The sequence below is a fragment of the Achroia grisella genome, unplaced genomic scaffold (genome assembly GCF_030625045.1).
Source record: "Achroia grisella isolate CSIRO2021 unplaced genomic scaffold, CSIRO_AGI_Agris_v1 utg856, whole genome shotgun sequence".
Taxonomy (NCBI): domain Eukaryota; kingdom Metazoa; phylum Arthropoda; class Insecta; order Lepidoptera; family Pyralidae; genus Achroia; species Achroia grisella.
The window spans coordinates 3,441,172-3,464,056 of NW_026713045.1; the positions used below are offsets into that span (position 1 = coordinate 3,441,172).

At 31.5% G+C, this 22,885-nt stretch overlaps 1 protein-coding gene across 1 annotated transcript; it reads right to left on the bottom strand.

The window, feature by feature from the left end:
• Window positions 1-3,307: 3,307 nt before the first annotated feature.
• On the bottom strand, window positions 3,308-22,669 carry LOC131852635 (carboxy-terminal domain RNA polymerase II polypeptide A small phosphatase 1). The gene is made up of 5 exons (XM_059203329.1): window positions 22,498-22,669; window positions 21,865-22,178; window positions 10,519-10,700; window positions 8,386-8,539; window positions 3,308-7,311 (listed from the first exon to the last, which is right to left on the bottom strand). The coding sequence occupies exons 1-5, from the start codon at window positions 22,568-22,570 to the stop codon at window positions 7,153-7,155; spliced, it is 882 nt and encodes a 293-aa protein (XP_059059312.1). The 5' UTR covers window positions 22,571-22,669; the 3' UTR covers window positions 3,308-7,152.
• Window positions 22,670-22,885: the final 216 nt, after the last annotated feature.

Here is a 22,885-nt window from a genome sequence, read left to right on the forward strand (position 1 = left end):
TAATTATTGTTTAAATTCATTGTTAAGTGATATTTATATATATATTTTGGTCTGCGCTAACGAGGGACATACTTTGCAGTTATTTTATAGGAGAACTTTTAAATAAAAGAACACAAACCAGATTACTTCAATGGACATAAAAGATGTCTCTCGTCTGCGCAGACCTTAACAAATAAAAAAATTAGGCATATTTAAAAAAATACATATAAAGATAAGGTACTATTGTGACGGACTTTGGGTTACATTAAGCAGGGGACCTCTTATGAATTTGAGATCTGCTTTCCACCATTCTATCGCAGTCTAATATAAAATACAAATGCTATGTATGTCCTTAACTTTGACAATAATATAGTCGAAAAGTAAGCTGTGGTTGAAGTTATAAGAATATATTTTTTATAATACATGATAACGCAAACACCAAATATAAGCAGTTATGTACTTGTGTCACACCTTATTATGAAATGTAATTTACAAGTTTAGTGACAAATTTAATGCGTAAGACTTCCTATTCAAGATATGTAATAATAAATAATAATCTATTTTATTTTTTGTATTTAAAAATTTGAAATTAAATACAGTCTTAAAAGGATGTATCGTGAGTAAGGGAGACATGTGGCTCTAATATTTACAATATACATATACATACATGGCGTTTGAAAACCATCGTGGTAAATTTGTAGACAATCCGCCACCTGGAAGCTAACTTGCTCGATTTCTGTATCACCATTCCGTCATCATATATTTAAAAAAAATCGCTCTTATATTTCAACCACAAGTTAATATTTTGGGGCATTATAAAGGCAATGCAGGTGGGTTGCACTCGGTTAGTCAATGTACAAAAAGTTGAGAGTATTCAAATTTTAACACCTATAGGCAAGAATTTCCAATGTCAGATCATGAGATATTGCGTCATTGTGAAATACGTGATACAGTGCACAACCTTAATAGTTTACATGAATTATCGATAATATTAACTGACTTTACATTTGTTTGTTCGCGTTTACACAATTCTATTGTATTTGTACTTCGTTATCAGCAAAATAGGGTTGCGAGCGCGGGAGCGAGAACACTCGATTCACATAAGACGATTACTATCAACTACTTACATAGATATGCCATATTTAACTACAAACTTAACCACCAATAATATATATTCATAATTATATACAGATATAAAAATATATTTCCTGTTTGACCTGACTGCATGTCTTAAACCGCAGGAAAGAGAAATTTGGAAATTATAAATATTAATATCTTGTTGGAACCCAAGATACCTACTATGACAGGATTTTATAAAATTACCATAGGAACGGGAAATGAGTTAGATTTTTTAAGCTAAAAAAGCTAAGGTATACAATACACAGATGTAAAGATAAACATGTCAGTTCTTAGCTAAAAATCCCTGAACGTAGATTTGATCTATCCTAAGTCTGTAATAGACCTAGATGAATAAAGGTATATTGAATTAAAACTATTTATAAGAAATCAGAATCTACGCGGACGTAAAATTATTTATGATGTAAAAAAACCTTACAATCAATTTTCAAATGGATAAGTCTTTAATTGGAGTTTTTATTATTAAATACAAATGTATAAAAATAAAAAGGCACATATCAGATTATAGCCGTATAAGATTTCTCTAGAGCTGCGTTATACAGCTTACAGTTAAAATACAGTATAAGAAATAAAATATTATCCCTGAAATAAGTATTTTCTACCTCATTTATTTATACAAGGTGTTCAGATGAATAGTTAAATATGGTCATATATAACGTTCAAAGTAAATACAATTTAAACAATCACATCATAAGTAACGTCAAATTTAATAACGTAATTCAGTTATTGCGTTAATATTATTTTCGAATTTCATAAGTATACCTTATAAACCAATGTTAAATTACAATATAAAACGAATATTCCTTCAAATTAATACAACAACTAATACCCGAAACTCTAGTTAGGTAATGTTAGAATATAACATAAATTTTATTTATTAATATATTACAATATTAATATTAAATATCAATCAAGTTGTATTGCATGCAATTTTATATAAAATTAACAATATTTAAAAGAACACTGTGGGATTTTTAATAATCTAGTTTTACAATAAAACATACCTATAAACGTGTAATTTAAGAGTCACAGGAAGAAATCTAGTAAGCCTATGTGAAATATTGTTTAAAAAAACCCGAAATTTGTTTAAACAACAATTACACTTACAACTAGAGAAATCAACATATATATTACTATAACATCCTACTTCTATGTTAATGCTTACAAAATAAATGCTGTCTACAGTGGTCTATGTGTGTATACATCCACTAGTGATATACTTTGTAGTGTTATTAACAGAACGCATGCCAGATTGTTATGGTGCAGTCACTTCCAGAGAGCAGAATCGAACAGATGCTGTTGGAAACTTATTTGATTATATTGTTTCTGTGAATTCTACTAAATGATATTATTATATCTTGTTTACTTACTACTACTACTTATGATATACTGTATCTTGTATACTTTTTATCATTCTTGTTTACTTTATATTTGATACTGATACAGTTCAATCTTAACTTCTTATATTATAATCCTTAACAGATGGATCACCATTATATTTATATAGGCCGGGTCCCCACCAACATGCTGGGCAGCCTTCATGGATGACTACTGGCCTGAACTGGACTACTAAGGGGGTGATGTATCGAGGATAGATACCGTGGCAAATTACAGTCGTCAGTGCCAATGTTTTTTTGTTTTAATATTTCAAGAGATTATTTGTAAGATATTTATAATATGACCTGGTCTATTTGTAGCCAGATATAAAAAAATAAGTGCCATTATTTTTATATACTCTATACAATGCGCTTCAACGTACAAACTACAACGTACACGTGGCGTGTCTTCCGGCTAATATTATTTATCGTATCTGAAAACATTGTTTCCCGTGCGGGGATTAACAGGCCGATGAAGGCGTATTCCAAAATGTTAAGACAAAAGACTCATAATTTAATGAATATATGAACCATCTGTTGAGTATTATATAATTTAATTTATTTTATAAAAATAGTAATGTTAACATAATGGACGTAACGCGACTGCACCGTACATACTGCGTGCACATTGCACAACCAAACAAAATCTAACCGCGTGTTAAACACTTTAAATTGCGTAGGTACATAACGTGAACTACTGATGGGTATCTATTATTGCCTGATACATAACCCGTATTGCTATTAGATTTCGACGAATTTATTACAATAACATAACCGTGAAAAAAATAATTTCGACTAAACTAAAATAAACGAATGCACACTTATCCGAGCTAAACGCAGTGAAGACGCAAAACTTTGCGTCCGTATCGAACGCTTTCTCAAGGTATCTCACTAAAACAATATAAAGTTAGCGAATTCATACATTATTCAAGAGTGAATTAGCGGGCGTAGAGCATGAATATGTGTGCATTCACTTTAATGAAAACGAACTATAAATTATATGAAACCTACATTCTTATTGAATTGTGAGTACACGCTCGCATTTTATTACTATTTAAATGTAATGTTAGCACACTTTGTAAGAAAGCAAGGTAATTGTGTGTAATAAAACTAAAGTGGTGAATATAATACGAATACAAAATTATATATCTCGTATTATACAAATATCAATCGTGATTACCATATATTTTAGGCCCAATTTTTATATTTATTTCTTGCAGTATACAAAATGTATACAATGTATAACAATCCAAAATTTAGCTAACAATTTTCACCGCGGAAAATGGATCAAAGTATGAAAATCAATATTAAAAACCCGCGGAACGTTTCATTAGTTGAAAATAATTATTTTCAATCAAATATCGTAAGGCTTACCGTTTGGACTACTTTTGTATACCGATCCATATTCCTTAGTGAAATTTGTTAACGTCACTGAACATTGATCATTATACCATGCACCAAATGTAAGTGGATTTTATTAAATCCATTTATACCTCAGAATTCTTACAATAGGAGCTCTTAGAAAACATACCAATTTACCATCAAGCATGTAGACTCTCCATACAAATTATAGCAGGTATAAGCAAATATGTGACCAAGCAAGTTTATAGTGACATCTCACACGAAATTAAATTAAGGCTTCATTTGAGACGCGTTCTTACAGCGAAGTTGTTATCGCAAAAGTAATCGGTACCTTTCTCTTCCTATCTTAGCCCTATACGGCTGAGAAAGACGTAAGACGTAACGAAAGAGAAAAGTAAAACTACTTAAAAAGTGATATTTCTATAACAGCGTCCTATTATAAATATTCCAAGGTCTGTACACAAATAATAACAGACGCATCAATTTTTGTCTCATTGATCGAATATAGATTACAGACTTGTATAAATATCGTATCGTGTTCTACATCTAGCGGAGGATACAACTATCGTTAGCGTATAACTAGTAAAATATACGTATGAACATATATACGTATGTACGTAACCGCGAACGTATATATCGGCGTAGTCACTAAATAACAAACAAACATGTACACTATGAAAATAATGGATTTGTTTCAATCGATTAATTAAAATCGACCATTTCTCATTAAGTTAATAAAAATCTTATTTACATATGCCTCCTACCAAAACAATAATAAATTGATATTGTTAAAAAAATAATTATAAAAAGAAAACAATAAAACTTTTTTGCTAAGCAATTAAAACAATAAATAGATGGCATCGTCGAGCCATGGTAAAGTTGTAAACGTTTCAGATATATAAATAAAACGGCCGAATAATTATTGTTTAATATATCAATTATTGTTCTAAAATTTTTAACCCAATTTAAGATCCCAATGTGCGTTACGAGTGCTACTAAGTTCCTTAACAGTCAAATTTCGAGTTGCTTAATCAACTAATACTGAAAGCACCATTTTATATACCTAATTAATCAATTCTTACATAAATCCGATACCACGTAATTTTGAAATCGGATTGATGAATCCATAAGGGGCCAATTACACGGCGAAGCAATATTCTATTATTCATATATATTGAAGTACTATTTTCAAATGTTAATTCTGATAAAAATATAGATATGTAAGTAATTACTTTAAAATGGAACATTTCTTTGCAAATCACTGATGATTTAAATTTATTTATCAATTGTGGACAGTAAAGTGGAATGCAAAAGAATTATTTTTCTCTGGCCTTAGATGATTTTAATTTTTTTTTGTGTAGTACCCCCTTATGTTACCATCACATCCAATATTATTATATTAAAATATATTATCCGAATCGGCAGATTTCTCACCAGGCATAAATCTGTGTCAATGGCATCCAACACTAAGCTAATCTAATACTGAGATGAACATTAAACGGCCTACACACGTCACTAAAATCATAATATAATATGTAACAATATAGCAGCAATTTTGGAGAAGTAGTCCCTGAGGCGCTCTAGAAAGCGATTCTGGGCGGTTCCGACCATTGCTCCGATATTGGCCAATCTTAGTGTCGTCTGTAGACATTTTTAATAGTATGTGCAGCATCCATAAAACTGACGGGGAAGGAATGCCGAAACCATGTATATAAAGTTACAGTTTCATTACGAAAAAAATCGTATCACTTCCATTTATACCACAACATACGTATATAAATACGAATATACAAAGCTGTTTTTTTTCTAAACAAGCGCATTCTTCTCCACGACAGTTCAATTTTGATGCCAAGTCGATCTGATACTACCGTACCCGTGTACTAAGTAAACACATTTTAATTAATTATATTTAAAAACTCATATGACACTGACGCGATTGACTTCTTATTGTCACCGATGCTATAATGGGAGAATGTATTATAACAATAGTTTATGATTACCACAACATCGAGGTGTGTACACATTAGTGTTTATTGTGGACTATACAACCATTAGCGATCTAATGTGCACAAACATTGAATGCGCTCTCACTCTAATAGGTTAAGTCGCACGATTGTCCTATGCGATCTCGTTCCGATTGGCGCATTCGTTGGTATGCCTTCCCCTCTTTGATAATACGCCAATCAGAACGTAACCACCGCATAGGATAATCGTCCGAATTAACCTAATAATGTGTGAGCAGATTTAACCGGGGTAATAATGCTGTGGATTTGTAATAATTTTAAAATTAATAAATTTTAATATTAACACAACTTATTAAAATATCATCATATTAATTATATATATAGTACTTAGTAAATAATAAGATTAAATGAATAAATATAAATTTCGAAAAAGATATAGATTCTCAAAACTTCAGTGTATCAACCACAACACTATGACTCCGATTTGAACTTTAAATCTGTCGCCGACGTTACACTATGTCATAAGAAAATATATCATTAACCAAACCGCGGCTCGCAACAATTTTTTACATGAACAAAATGTTCTAAAATTGAATGGACCAATACAAAAATATAATTTACTAAATTCTTATGAACTAGTGTACCATCAGCCTTAGATAAGTGCAACGCTATTCACCTTAAGAGCTATAGTTCTGCCGTTTCAAATCTCTTACGATTTTATTTAATTAATAGTAAGTATATGTACATTATAATTATCAATATTTTGCGTTAAATCTAGACCATGATTTTTCTGTCAACTCTTATAAAAAATATTTACAAATTCCATAAGCACTTACGCACTTACGTCGCCAGTCGAATTTTACAATTCGTGATTATGTTACAACGTTATCGATTCAATATATCGCGACGGATAACGGAGTAGGATCGTTTACTTCCAATATCGGCGGCAAAACTTCGAACAATCAATGAAATGATTACGGAAACACCAAGCGATCCGATGAAAGTATCCTAACTTATTCATTATTTGATCCCAAGCATGATATAAAAAAGTTTGAAATTCTTCAATATTACCGAAAGGTTAAAAAAAAATTAGTAATTCAGATAGTTAATATACGTCCAAATACATACGCGCATGCTTGCCGCAAGCATATTAGCTGAGAGAAAACATTAGAGACATCACAAATCCATCAGACAGACCACTTACATACTAGGAGATACCTAAAACTGTAAAATAGGTACAAATAACGTCCTTACTATCCAGAAGGCAAAATTGGCACATGTGACGAAGTTCGCTCCCTGGCCGACGAGTGTTTGCAGGGCGATGTGGGCGGAGGCTATGTGGCCGGCGAACTGTTCTGCGTCGGGTTGTACGGGTGGTTAGAATTGCGCAACACTGTGTACACACTGTCCACCTTGCTCAGTTTCTCGAAAAACGGTATCAAGTCTAAAAGTTCAGAGTCTGTCATGTCGTCGAACCAAGACGCGACAGGTACCTGCAACGTATAAAGTGCGCGTTAAGTACATAACTAAGATACCCTTTTATCTTTTCTCCTCTATCCAAAGGTTGTCCGGAAGTCCTATATATTCTGTATTTTTTTAACTTACAATAAACAGTAATAAACGAAAAAATAAATACATGGAAAACACCCAGACCATACTAACGATCATAGTTATGAATACAATTGTTTGTATCCTCAGCGAAGAACCGAAACCGCGACCATCAGATTAATATCCATCAAGTTTGATATTGTTACATGCTATCATTGTATGTCTAATATATTTAACACTGGGTTCAATGTCGTGCTATTTCTTACTTTGTGTTTGTCTATACTTCTATCAGTAGTCTAGTCCCTATAACACAAGGTCTGCTTAGATGGCGCTGTATGAATTGTCCTTGGTTATAATATTATAACTATTTTTTATCGGGACTGATGTTATTACTTAATTGATTGTATTATTAATTTGTTTAATGTTTCTAGGCACTGACAAAGAATATGTTAATTGTAATCTGACCTTTCTTCTATAAGTACTTAACAAGTAGGTATACAATTTCAGATTAATGATAATAACAACGACTATGAAGGTCATAATACCTTACATCAGCTTTATCTTAATGCCCATATGACAAATAAAATATTTAATATATAAATGGTTTCCTATTTCCTTTAGTCTCAGTATCCCGGCGGGAACTGCAGGGCCGATTTCACTAATTATTTTTTTGTTGTATTTGTCATTGTCAGTAGAAGGTTCTTATGAAAGAAAATATTTATGTACTTATATTGCATTGCACAAATACGATATAGTAGATTTTTTAGACACATGATATGCTCTTATTGGAACTTTGGTTATTAAATTTATATCCTATGGCCATATAGAAGACATAACACTTTGTTAGATATATAAACGTATGGAAGATTTTAAATATTATTGGCATCTCTTAAATATTAAGCAAATTGCGCATAATTTTGTTTTTTTTTTTCTAATTATACCGATGCGATTTAAGATTCACAGTTAAGACAGAACAAAGTCTGTCGGATCAGCTAGTTACGTATATATAATAAACTTACAGCATTGTCCGGATGGAATATGTATGAAGCCGGCGAGTTGTCCACGATGACCACCCGCCGGAGGTCCCGGCCGAGGCTGTTCAGGTCTTTCACGTAATTCCCTCGATGGAATACGCAGCTGTCGCGGAACAAACGTGCACGGAAAACGCCCCATCTGCAACATAACACATCACAGGTCATTAATTTCAATCCAAGAATGGCCTACCTTTTTTAATGCTGACAGCCTGCATGAATACATCCGTTAGTAAGTGATAACTATTTTTTTATGGTATTGACGGAGCACCAGTAGAGGATGATAAAATGAGCATGAAGTCAGGTTAGAAATAGAAATAATCTTTATTCAAATAAACTCATTACAAGCACTTTTGAATAATCATATTTTGATTCTACCACTCAGCAACTTACCAGTTAGGTACCGGTTTCCAGGAGTAACGGCATGCAGGTCAACCTGGCATGCTAGCAAAGGGGTTAGTTATATTTCATTCGTCAAACCGAAACAAAATCGCAAAAATGATGTATTTCCTCTCGTTTTACAGCGGTAGGTTATTCATGTTTAATTTATATGAATTCATTTATTGCATCCAATTTGTCAATAAAATAATAAGTCACATATTATCTGTGTCTACATAAATAAATGTACATATCATTGACAATTATTAATGTTAATAAGCCTGTTAATGAAACTGAACAATATATCTTGACAAGTACCGTGGGGTACGTATGAGATGATAACAAACACAATGTCAATATTGTACGTCAAACAATTAATTCACCGAGGGACATATTGTTTAAATATAAGGAAGCATATCAAAACAACAATATAAAAAGACTTCAATGTCGCAACGGCACGGTGTTGCGTGTGAATTAGTTTTTGTCAATTTTTAGTTCTAGTTCAATTCGCGACTGGACAAAGTAATGCAACATTTTGGAAATGACTAATGTCGATATTATTGCTCCCAGACATTTTTCGTCTTATAACACACTACTGAGAGGAGACCTTTATTTATATATGTAATACCAAATACCTATATAAATACAGTATACATAAATCAAATGGGATGTTCCCATACTCTATTCCTAATTCCCAGTTCATCACTTTCTTTAACATTCATATGCCCACGTCTCCGTTCCTCTCTAGAGAAGACTTCAACAATCTATCCATATAACAAGTTCTAAAATGAGGGCCATCCAGGGGGAGGGAATTTTGTCACGACATATTACGATTATTATTCGAGGGAAGAGCATTGTTAGCAATGAGGATAGAAAATATACATTTTACCAATCATGCATTGCGTTATATTAAATTAATCTGTTTTGATAAACAAAGACATTAAGAAGTTATATTAAGATCTAAGTACTACATACATACTTCTATGGTGCTATGTACACAATGTATTGTTAAATAAAAAACAAACATAATACTTATATAAATTATGTAACAATCAAAAGGCTATGATATTATTTATACATCAATATATTAGATAAAGATAGAACATGCAATAAATTTGAGGTAACAGAAGGATAGGCGGTAGCAAATGTCTGTGACATAAAAATAATGTAAGTAAATATAATGTAGACAGCAGCTCTAGATATGCACGCAAATACATCGTCATCTGTTTCTAGTATAGTAGTGATATGCATGAATCACGACGATTTATGTCGTAGTACATAAATCGTTGAAAATTAACGATAGTAATAATCTATGGAGTAGTGAGATGTATGACTGTTAACAACAGTTACTCTATTGGCAAGAAAGCGGCTCTTATATCAATTATACAATTCACACAGGGTCTAGTCAACTCACTTAGTGGTCTAGCGATTTAGCACACCGCTTTATTTCCGATGGTCGCAGGTTCGATTCGTTGCACGGTACAAAATTTTGTATTCATAAGGTATTATCTATGTGTAATGTGTGATTTATCTAGTACCCATAACATAAGCTTTAGCTAGCTTAACTTGGGTCTAGATGGCGCTGTATAAACAGTCCTGAGATATTTTTTTAATACATAGAATACACCCAGACCGATATAAACAATCACAATCATGATCATCGGAAGTAAAACGGTGTGCAATACTGCTAGACCACTGAGGCTGTCAAATACAATATAAGAGATTACAGCTAGTTACACTCACCTATCCAACAGATCGGCGACAGGATCCGCGTACTTGGCAAGCGACGCGGTGAACAACACGCACTCGTACAACTCGCCGCACCGCCGCAGGAATTCGTCCACGTGCGGCCGTTTCAGCACGTACACTTGATGCACCGCGCCGTCAATCTCCACAGGTACTACGAAGTCGGCGTTGTTTATTGGCTGCAACAGATAAATAATTATAAATATAGATACTACGTTTGATTATATCAGTTACTTTGTTATTATATTTATGTATTATAGCTGTCCCGACAAACGTTGTATTGCCATATAAATTAATATCGCTATATGAGTTGGTGATACAAGGCTATAAATTTAAGGTTGTATGTATGTGTTTATAATGACACATTGTAAAAAAAAAAGGAAAAATTATTATCCAAAAAATAAATAAGACAACCCTTATCACTTAGGTGTATAAAAATAGATAGTAGCCGATTGTCAGACCTACTGAATATGCATATAAATTTCCATAAAAAAATAGGTCAATCCGCTTCAGAGGAGTATGGTAACTAACATTGTGTGTAGCCATGAAAATTTTATATGTAAGATCTATAGAAGGATATATATACTAATGGAAAGTTCACCACGATAGGCTAATTGACCTGACTTTATACTCATCCTATCATCTACTACTGCAGCATCACCAGCATATATCGTTAGCACACATAGGTGCGACAATTCATATTCATCTATTCAAAAAACTATATTGCCTACAAACTAACGTTAATAATGTTGGGTACTTTATAATAATTTCTAGTTTTAAAATAATTTCTAGCCAACTCGCTACATAAAGCTACAGCCATAACAATTCACAATACACTAGGTTCTAAAAATAGATTAACTTCTTTCTACGGCTGCTACGGCGGCACGCGATGAAATTCAATCATAGCAGGCAACAAGGCACAGACGTTTGCTATATTTGCCACCCTTGATGTAGAATTAAATAAATGCAACAAATAATCAAACTGACCTATTACCTAAGTTTTCAACATGAACTATTGAATAGATTCGAATGAAATTACAAGTCTTGTCCTCGATTATATATTTTATCAAATTATTGTAACACCACCGTGCGTAACCTTTACAGCTTTATCGGACGAAAGTGCTGATGAGACTCCAAACTCACGGAAAGATTTTTAAAGAGGCTGAAGGCCAACTTCTGCCTGATGGGTAGGGCTTTAGTCTAAGGATGATAGTACGCTTGAGTTTTAAATGTCTGCTCAGGCCGTCATAATTTCGATCCTGCTTTGTAAATATTAAGGATAGTTTTTATACGAATTAACGCTGGCAATACCGCTAGACATTTAAACTTTTCCGGCATAAATTTCATGTGTCGAAGTTCGAGTTAATATTTTTTCCTACGTAAGCACTTCTTGCTTAGTCAGAACAAATAACGAGCACGCAATGTAGTTAGACTTACTGTATATGTATGCATGCAGTTTAAATATTATGTCTGTGCTTGACGCAAACACGGGCAGTGTTGCGTTAATTTAAAATTGAGCCGTGAGCCATGCTTCCAGAAAAGGAATGCCTTACCAAATGACTACTGCATAAACTAGGCCCAACTTGGCCAGGGTTTGAACGTTTGCGAAATGACTCGAAATTATGAGTATACACATAAGTTAGAAATGTATATTCAAAGGCAGTTCTTTTTTTAAATATGAATAAATATTTATTTTATCTAAACAAATTACAACTTTTAATTTTATTTTTATATTCCAGCAGAGGTTACAGAATTTCGTTACACAACTGAGAAGAAACAAGTCAGAAACAAATTTGTATCTTGCATGTTCTTAGGATATTGGCTTCATTAACTACTATATGTATCTATGGCCTTGTACTCTGTGTCACAAAAAAAGACGATAATAATTACAATAATATTCTCATTGGTATTTAAAACCATTCCATCATTAAATACATAATTATTATCTAAATATTTCATTCAGTAAATTATTGTACACAATATAAGAACGATGTTTTGGGAAATTTACATATTTTTTTGCCTAGACAAAGTTAATTTGCATAAATATTTGTTAAGTAATCTTTGCAACACATCTTCGAAGTCTTATTTCCACATTTTATGTAAAACTAATTGTATAATAGAGCTAAAGAACGCAATATTATCAACTGGTTGCAGATTTCTCGGTATATGGTCTGTTTCTTTTTTTTATCTTTAACATGGCTTATTCTTGTGTGAATTGTCCTAAGATATTATTATTATTTACTATACGATGTGTTTTTAAGATCACTAAGATCACTGACTTAGGTAAAAAAAACTAGTAAGTAATACGAAAACCTTTATCAAGGCAACAAATTTTATTGTAAAATCTGTAAATGTAAGAAATATAATGTTAAACCCGTAACGTGATTTTTACTAAATTTCCCGACAGTTATTTTTAAATGGTGTTTATTTTTACTAAAGTGTTGGATTTAGAACACACCACAAATGTGGAGAATCGTAAATCGCACATACGTAAAGAAGCTAGTTGAATTGAAGTAAGATAGTAATAACGAATCGATGACTCAGCGCCAAGTAACAACTAGATTAGTCATCGCTTAACCCCAACTGCAGTATACCACTACATGTATGACGTTTAAGTCATTATTACTGCTATACCTATACACTGCAGTTATCGTATTAGTCAGTTTCAGATAGGTACTAAATAAATTATTGTTCTGATAAACAAACCTAACAATATTTAATCCAAGTATTATTATAGACTATTAACATACTAAATATTTTGCACTAACATATATAGTAGGTATCTAGGAATAAGAAAGAAAGGCATAACACTGCCTATTCACACAGATGTAATGATGTAAATATTGGTTTTCTTTAAATAAACAGGCCTATTTTAATAAACAGATTTTTAAATAGGAGATAGGTAATATAGATAAATATTTGTTTTTATTTTATTTCTAGTGGAATTAAAAATAAAATAAAACAAATATTTCTCTCTAACATTTTAGTTAATTGGAATTGTTAGTAGATTTGTTATTTTTATAGCTATCTAAGCTATAAAAAAAACAAGTTTTTCTCTCTATTTCATCGTCCTCCGAACAAGTCGTTGATGTTTGAAAGTCTAAACAAGTGTCCTTTCTCTATTTTGCTGTTGCACTATATCACTTACGTAAAACACTGATAAGATAACGCTAAGGCCGTGCTGCGGTTTTTGACCGTATCATTTTGTGATATACGGAAATTAATACAGGCGGCCGCACTTGCGGTTTATTCCCGTGTGATTTTGAACACTTGTGACAATAAACCCCGCCATAATTGAGATAAAAATATTAGTGTGTGTATGCATTAATTACAATCTAATATTATATAAGTTAATGGATAAACTTAAAAACTGGACAAATATTAAAAAGTCATTAATTTATAAAGAGCAACATGTACCGAGTTTCTTTCGGGTAGCGGTAAAGTTACTAGTAGTAATAACTACTACAATACTAATTACTTGACTATCCTAAAAATGAGTGGACGGATACAAGTGTTGCTTAATTTACGTTCACGTCTACATTTTTTATTTCTTAATACAACCTACGTTTCTTCTTACACTCTGCGGTGGAAACAAAAACCATTCGGGATTAAATAACCATCGGCAACCTTAAACCTAAAGTTGAGAATGTCCTTTTAGCAGAAATTTGAAAAATACGATCGAAAATAACTTAATCCTTTTCGAGTCGTTTATGCTTATACATACATTGTATGTTTTACATAATTATATAGTATAATAATTATATAGTACGTGAAGCAAGAAAAACTTTGTACCCCTTTTTACGAAAATTTCACGGACGTAGGAATATGAAATTTCGCACACTTATAATTTATATAGAGAATGAGTGGAGTGGAATACTATTTCTTTTTTATTATTTATAAAAAATACATTAAATTGGTAAAAAGAACACACATAGAAATATATACAGCTTTAACAATAGAACCGTAATATAACTTAAATTAATTATGGTCGAATTTCGACCATAGCTTGGGCGACCAAAGCTTTTCATTATTTGTTTAAACAAACAGAGGTGCCTGTACATTTTAAGTAAGTTTAGTTAAACTGTAGTCTGGTTTCATACTATTTGTGCAATTAAAGAAACTAGTTCCACCTATTTAAAATAACTATAATAACCGCCTCTAGCATTTACATAATATATTAAAATATATTATAACATGCCGCGCTAACATATAAAATGATTGATTTTTATTGACATTCCGTTTCATAGCATCCGGAAAAGCAAGGTTGACTGATAAAATTTCATGTCGCGCAATTCTAGCGAATAATCTAGTTTCTATCAACAATCTAAATAGAGTAGCATTTGTAAGTTCTTATTGAGTAGCGGATAAGGTCTAAATTGCATGGTGGAAATATAAGTATGTATATATCAATAATAAAGAATTGATTCCCGATTGTGTATACAAACAAATCCAAGGCCGAAACCTTGACACATGCGAGGAACTAACCAAAATCAATCACAATGGGACATATGGCACGACATATAAATATGTGATCGCTACAATAACATTATATGTAAACCTTCTATTTTATGCGTTTGTTCACATTCACATAAATCGTGCGCTGCTAATGATTTCAAATATTTTCCGAGATACATTAAAATATTGGGACTAAGTACTCAATCAACTAAGTACTTCTGCGACTATAATCTAGATAGGGTAGCCAGAGGAACTTCGCTTATGACTACAACTGTCGCGTGATGGTAAACAAAACAGTAGAGAAAATAGGTACTAATCACAATATTTCAATTTAAGACAGATTTTTTTTTTAATTAAGTAAGTAGGTAATATATGTATTTGATAAATGCAACTATAAAATACAAATTAGAGCAAATATTTTTTATTTGTAAAAAAAAATAACCTTTACAATATAACAATACAAGGTAACTTGAATTATAAGGAATTCAAGAGACCTTCGTAATGCAAATTATATTTTACAATTTCACTTCGAAATGCAGATAAAAAAACGTCAATTTAATCCTTGCCGTGCAGGCGTTGGCTTGTAACATTCATTTATTTATATTAATAAGTATGATAGTTTGTCTTGGCCTCGGTAGTTCTTATGTATATTATGTATGTATTAAAAAAAAATAAGTTACTAAGTATTTATATCAGTTGTCTAGTATCCATAACACAAGCTTTGCTTAGCCTATTGTATGAATTATCTCGGGTTATTATATTAATATGAATTATAGTTACTAAGAACACAATAGTAAAATTAACAGAACGTAACTAATACAATTTGATTGATGTTTAGTTAAAACAAAGATTATATTTTTGTAACATAATTATTAAAAAACAAGTCGCGTCTGTATATTACGAAATCACTCACATGCCTGTCTGTTTGTCTATCCATCTGTCAGTCAGCATTTATCTCATAAAACGTTGGATATACAAACTTGAAAGGCACAGTACCTTAGTGTGATTCATCACGAAACGTAATTATAGTTGCAATATTCTACTGCATAATACTAGTAATATATTCATAATACATACATATATACAAATCTTTAATACAGGGACTCGGTAGTTCAGATGTTACGCTCTAAAAAGTAATGTCCAATGTACCAAATGAATAAATATTATTATATACGTAGTATACCTATTTAGTACGTAGCTTGTTAAATAAACAAAGGTAGTATTTATTAATATTGTAATCTTTCCATAATATTAAACGAAGTCGCTTTCGTTGTCTGCTCCTTATGTTTAAAACTACACAACCGATTTTAATGCATTTTTTAGCAGTAGCTAAAGTAATTCTAGAGGAAGTTCTGTATAAATACATGTAGACCTGTGAAGCGTGAAAAGAGAAAGAAGTAGGATATAAATAAGCCATAATAATAAGAAATACAGAAACTGTGTCTGTACCTTTCACGAATAAACAGCTGAACGGATCTTCATGAAATATTACGTGAAAGATAAGTTACATCACGAAGACAGACATAGGATATTATTTTTTTTCAAACTCAATCTTTAACTCAAACAGCATAATACCTGCTATGGTATATAAATATAAATAATAATATCCAGCTCAACCTTTTGACTACATTTACTATTAACCAATTAAGGTAAGTAATATATATACCTAGTTGAAAATTTATGAGACAATAAACGGGTTAAATGCATATACTATCAGTTAGTTCGACGGACGATATCGACGGGTTTATTGAGGAAGTATTTTTACTGGCAAGCCGATCGAATGCATTTGAAAGGTTTCCATGAGGTAAGGGAAGGAAAATTGTATCTGTCGAGTTTGCAGTCTATCTGCGTATAGTACTCATATTTTTTATGTAATTGGATGGTCAACTATTTCGGTATTACGGTCCCCCTTATAGGAATGTGACAACCGTCGTCTATGTACATGAACACCACCATACAAACTGCCTATTTTCGGCTTCCGTAACGCATATTATTTTCTCTTTACGTAGAAGTTTCAGAAAAATTGTAATAAAAAACAAATAATCTAATTTCAAACCTTAATGATTACGAGGTGATTCACTCAATAAGAAATTCAAAATTAGTGTATATTCATATTATAAAGAGGGAGCTAATTATATTATGACGGTTTCTGAATTATGATTGTTAAATAGAGTCAACTACTCTAGTTGACAAATATGGTTTATTAATAATTAATTTAATTATAATAATTAATATTCAACTTCATACAATGTAAAATATTCAAAATAATCTATTACAATCTCTTATTGAAGCATTACTCTTTGTTTAACAAAAGGAGGCCATATATTACTTTTATACTAATAAGATAATTACATGTCCTTTCATGGAATAAGTTGTTGAAACCAATTATTGCGATATGGTAGCCACCACCGCTGAAATTATGGTAGTTACACGCAAAGATTGTGTTTCGCACGTAACCTAACTGAACTAAACCTTATTGCCATTGATACAAGGTTTGATTTGATCTTCTCAAACAAATCACGACATTCGAAAATTGCACTTGCCTGGAGACAGTTTGTTCTACTATTAAAAATTTATAGAATAGGTAATATATAATTATTAAAAATACTATTTTATAAATGCAGTTGTATAATACTATAAGAGTGTCTGTTTGTTACCTTTTCACGAATTAACCCATCACAATAAAATTTAACGTGAGAACAGATGGTATAACGAGGTCGGACATAGACAATCTTTTATCTAAAACAAGCAGAAGATGTTGCGGTAAACAGCCACTATAATATAATGATACCATTCCCTTGAATTTATTTATTTATAACACTATTGCAACAAAATAGAAAGAACAGGAACAAAATTAATAATAAACTAAATTTAATATTTTCAATTTTGAGTTTTTTATTAAAATGGATCAACATGAGACCACATAACTCTAACAGGCTGAGCGACAACATTCCTACTCCATTAATGAGATTTACAGAAGCTCCAAATTTCTATCTAATATTGTCCTCATGGCTAATCAAGTTTTTCGAGTAAGAATGTGATATGTCGAAAATTGCAATATTGGAATTTGTATAAAAATAAAAGGTTAGATTTCTTATTATCGTAAGTATTTATGCAAAATGGCCGACTAAAGCGGTGTAGATACGGACATGTAGGATTTCAGATCCAGACTTATGACCATACAATAATGCCTGCACCAGAATGTTGAAATGGCATAAACATTGATTACTGGACATAGTGCTCCATTATAAATATAACAGTATTTTTAGACACCTGTATATGCTGCATCCTGTGAATTTGGGCCCAGAATAGGCAGACAGATTTTTAAGGCCGCCAAAATGTATTCCGAGGAAAGGCGACCAAATTTGAGTGAAAGCGACCTACTTTAACACACTAGTTGTATCTATGATTACCTATTGACTGTTCAGAATTGAATAAAAGGTAAAGGTAAAATAGAAATCTGAGTGGACACGTATGTTATGTGTATGAAAATCATTGAAATCAGTTCATCTGTTTGAAAATTACTGTCTCTAATCAAACTTTCACATTTATATTATCAGTACGATTCCAAACATCCAGATACTAAGCCTGATAATATTTAAATACCTTTCACACAGAATTATGCAGATAAGCAGATATAAATATCTACAGAAAAATGAACAAAGATCAAATAACATTAATGGATCTTTTGTATTGAAAGTTGAAAAGCTTTTAGTCGAGCGCATTTAGGTTATTAGTAACAATAGAGAAATGACAAACGTTTCAAATAACAGCCTTCTACTAAGCGATTGACAGGAACAGGGAACAGATATTTAAATTACAACTGATGGCCAATCTAATCCTACCGCCAAGCAGCTTGTTTTATATGACATACAGCAGTGAATGGTAGAGTAGTCACAATCCTCAGAAATAGCAATACGTAAGAAGTACATACTGCTATTCATGTTTATAGGCGATGGTGCCTACCTTCAGTCAAGTAAACAGTCAGCTATTTTGCCATTCCAATTATGTAAAAAGTTTCAGTTGGAAGACAATAATAAAATAAACATTTTCTTGTATAATTATTACAATTTGGTATAATTGGAAATAATTAATAATACCAGGTACAATAATTTCAAAATTGATTCAGAGTTGGTGTAGTGATTTTTATAGTGACAATAATATTACATATCACCGATATGTTAAATTATAATTTTAATTGACTGTATGTAATGTAATGTAATTATAATTGGACAGGACAAATAGAAAAAAAAATAAAATACATACAAAAATAGTGTCTAACGCAACAGAACTGAAATGTAACTAAGAAAACCTCATCCTTTTTAAAGTGGGATCTGCTATTTGTTGTTTATCTGGTTATTCTTGCTTTGTCACAGCACAGAAACCCTTTGCGAAATGGTCTAAAGGCTGTCGGATATGCGCTCTAATTACTAAACTGAAACGGAGCTAGTACCACGAGGCGGAAAAAACTTTTGTGGCTGCGACGTTCTCGTAAATATAGCACCAGGAAGAAATGATCACGGCGTTACAGTATACGATTTTGTAACAGAGTGTCAAAAATGAAATTAAAAGATATAAATATTAAGCATCCTAGCATTTTGTACCATTTATAAATTTACACATTTTATTTATTTATAAATTTACACTTTTTATGACCTACATTTATAGCCTGTAATAATAATGTTAAAAAATGTTACATTTTGTCTATAATGTATAATATTATAATGATAAAGTATTACAATGTTTACCTAACAGAGCATGTGAATATGCAGGATAGTTATTATTAATATTTGTGTGTTGATAAACATTTATTAATCATTCTATCCTTATGCCTTAGAACATATTCCTGTACTTATTCTATAATTTATCCTTATGACATTGCATTTAAATATAAATATTCGGAATGTCTACACCACTTATAACTTTATTACAGGAATACCTATTCATAATAAAACGTTCTAAAAGTAAATATCTGATAAAAATTCAATCTCCACTAAATTTGTTCATTTATTATTGACCCAATGACTAAAATTTTAATAGGAGAACGCACAACTGAAACATCTATAGTGAAATCTGCTACGAATCTAATTCGTTAAAAGAATTGACCAACACAAACTCTTGTGATAAAGAAAATAAACAAGATTTTTCATATCTCAAATAACAGTAACAGCACATTTATGTTATTTATCTTTAGTGCCTAAGATTACTGGTAACAAGCAATAGTTCAATTGTATATCATTACCTAATTTCACAGTAATTACCCGAAATCGTGGGTTGAGTGATAATTTTGTTAAGGTTAATTAAAAAAATAAAGATATGCATATATTTATATACTAAGTTTACTACCAAACTACAAAAGTTAGTTATAAGTAAATAAAGTTAGTTAAGACCTTTTAACACCATTCAAAGACATAATAATATCAAATATTGTTTTTTAGGAGTAGCTAATATTTGTAACATTTTATATTTAATATGCATAAATAAATATATCATTATAGCATGATAAACAGATGAATATTTTATTTATGTTGTAAGTTTGCTATATCCAAATAAACAGAATTGTATAAAAAAATGTACACAACTCAAATTAATTGTACATTTTAAATTTTTAGTATACATTACCATTCCTATAACACTGATAACTATTACTGTGGGTATGCAGGAATACTTAATATAATATAATAGACATCCAATTAAAGTGAAAAGGTCACTAAATTCTGTTTCGAGTTAGCTGTACTGATGAATAACTCTTTAGCCAAACAATAACTGCCAAAACTGAATATTATGATATAAACTAAAACAAAATTTGATACATCATATTAACATTTTTATATGTACTAATTTGCATATCAAAATAATAATACTATTGTAATCTAAATTACAATAAAACTATTGTTGTCAGATCTGGTAAATCTAACTTTTACTTCTACTAGAGTTCCAGTTAGTTGAGGAAACAAATTGAGTTCAGCAGTATGTAGAAAACTAATCTCCTTGTTTGTGTATCAAAAATACTCAAGTTTATAACCCTTTACACTACTATACTATATTGAGTATAAATAAATATTAAACAAAGTCCTCCATCACTTATCTCTGTATGTTTATGATGATAGTCTCAAAAACTACTAAATATGTTTTCATGCACTTTTCTTTAATCAACAAAGTGATTTCTGAGGAAGATTTCTGTGTATAATTGTTTTAAAAATCAATGCTTTTGGTGGGTGGTTAGTAATATAAAAAAATATTTATATAATGTAGATCAAACTACCATTGTTAAGTAGGAAACTTGGCTAGCCATGTTTACTTTAACAGACTGATACAAATGATTGTCGGTTAACACCATAACTCTCAGTTAGTAAATAATAATTTTCTAAATAGTTCCTGGCCATTAAAATAGCTATTACAATTCCAATTTGAAATAATTGGACTTGAATACCACTTTTTTCACAAGCAGCACTACAATTTCAATTAATCAATGTAGTGGATTGTAATTGTTGAGTCAACATAATCATAAGATTATTATTACTGACATAATTGCAGTATAATTGTGTTTACTTTTTGTACAGACTATAAAGAGTATGCAACTCTGTTAATCTTGTTGACATAAATCTTTGTTACCCAATGTTTTTTGCAATAAATAAATACCATGATATATATAAACAATAATAAATATTACTATAACTTAACCGTAATGTGAGTAATAATGGTTTTAGATAATAAAAGTTATGTAAATATTGATAGAGAATGTATAGAATTTAAATATTTGTAATAAAAGTACTAGTTCAAGTGTTAAGTACTTTGTCTATAAATTTATATGTTTTATTTATTGTTTGATGTTATACATTTATAATAGATAATATTTATATAATCAACTAAAATGATTTAACATACCTTAAAAGAGCTGTGCACTAATGTTTCATCAAGATCAATGACCATACACTTTTTATGCATGTCTTGATGTCTCACTGGTGGCAACAATGGTCTTGGCGCATGATCTGCCATGACCAGGAGAGGAGGTGAAGCCCTGCCATCGATGCTGTTTGCGCCATTTCCACCAGGAGGCCCTTTGCCTCTTCCACCACGCCAGCAGCATAACAATGAACGTAGGAATCCTCCACTGCCACTGGACTTTTTACTCCCTAAAGGAGTGGACCCCGACACTGGGGTCCCGTCCCCATCATTATGTTGCCCGCCAGGGGGTGACCCTAAAACAACCGACATATCACATAAAACTCACTACAACACTAGCACACGCGGAAGACCAAATCGGCATTTTAGGTGGGATTGGTCTAAGGAAAGACAAGCTCTCAAGGTTGCTGTTAGGAATGTTATCGCGTTCACACATTCAAAGTGTTTACCTCTGGGCCCGCACAAACCAATAACGCAATTCATCAAATACAATTTTTTTGGTCATTTGCTGACTCCACATCAATGATGAACGACAAATATTTACAAGTCAAAGGTAACACAACACGCTCTAATTTAATGCCAGTAGGTAACAGGTGTAATTCAGTTTAGATTTACCTCTGTCGGAGCCATAATTGTTTAATTGCTCGTCATCCCGTGACACCTGAGTTATAATGGACGATGCGTCCATTTAAACATTTGTTTTGGGCCGTAATACAAATGGCAACGAAGTTTTTGTAAAACTTTAACACCATAAAACTATTTTTTATCTCCCTTCTATTTTACAAAATGGCAGGCTCTTGGCAAATACCAACTTCAAGTTTAGCCAACATAATAACAAAAAATGAACTATCTCTTTCAGCTTCATAGAAATGAAGGGAATAAACAGTATTTTTCTACTGCTGTCATGTTGTTCACATTGTCTATAACCAAAAATAGAAAACCTGCGTTCAGAATTGAAAACGGAAATCCAAATGCATTGTTTTACAATGAAATCTTATAGGTT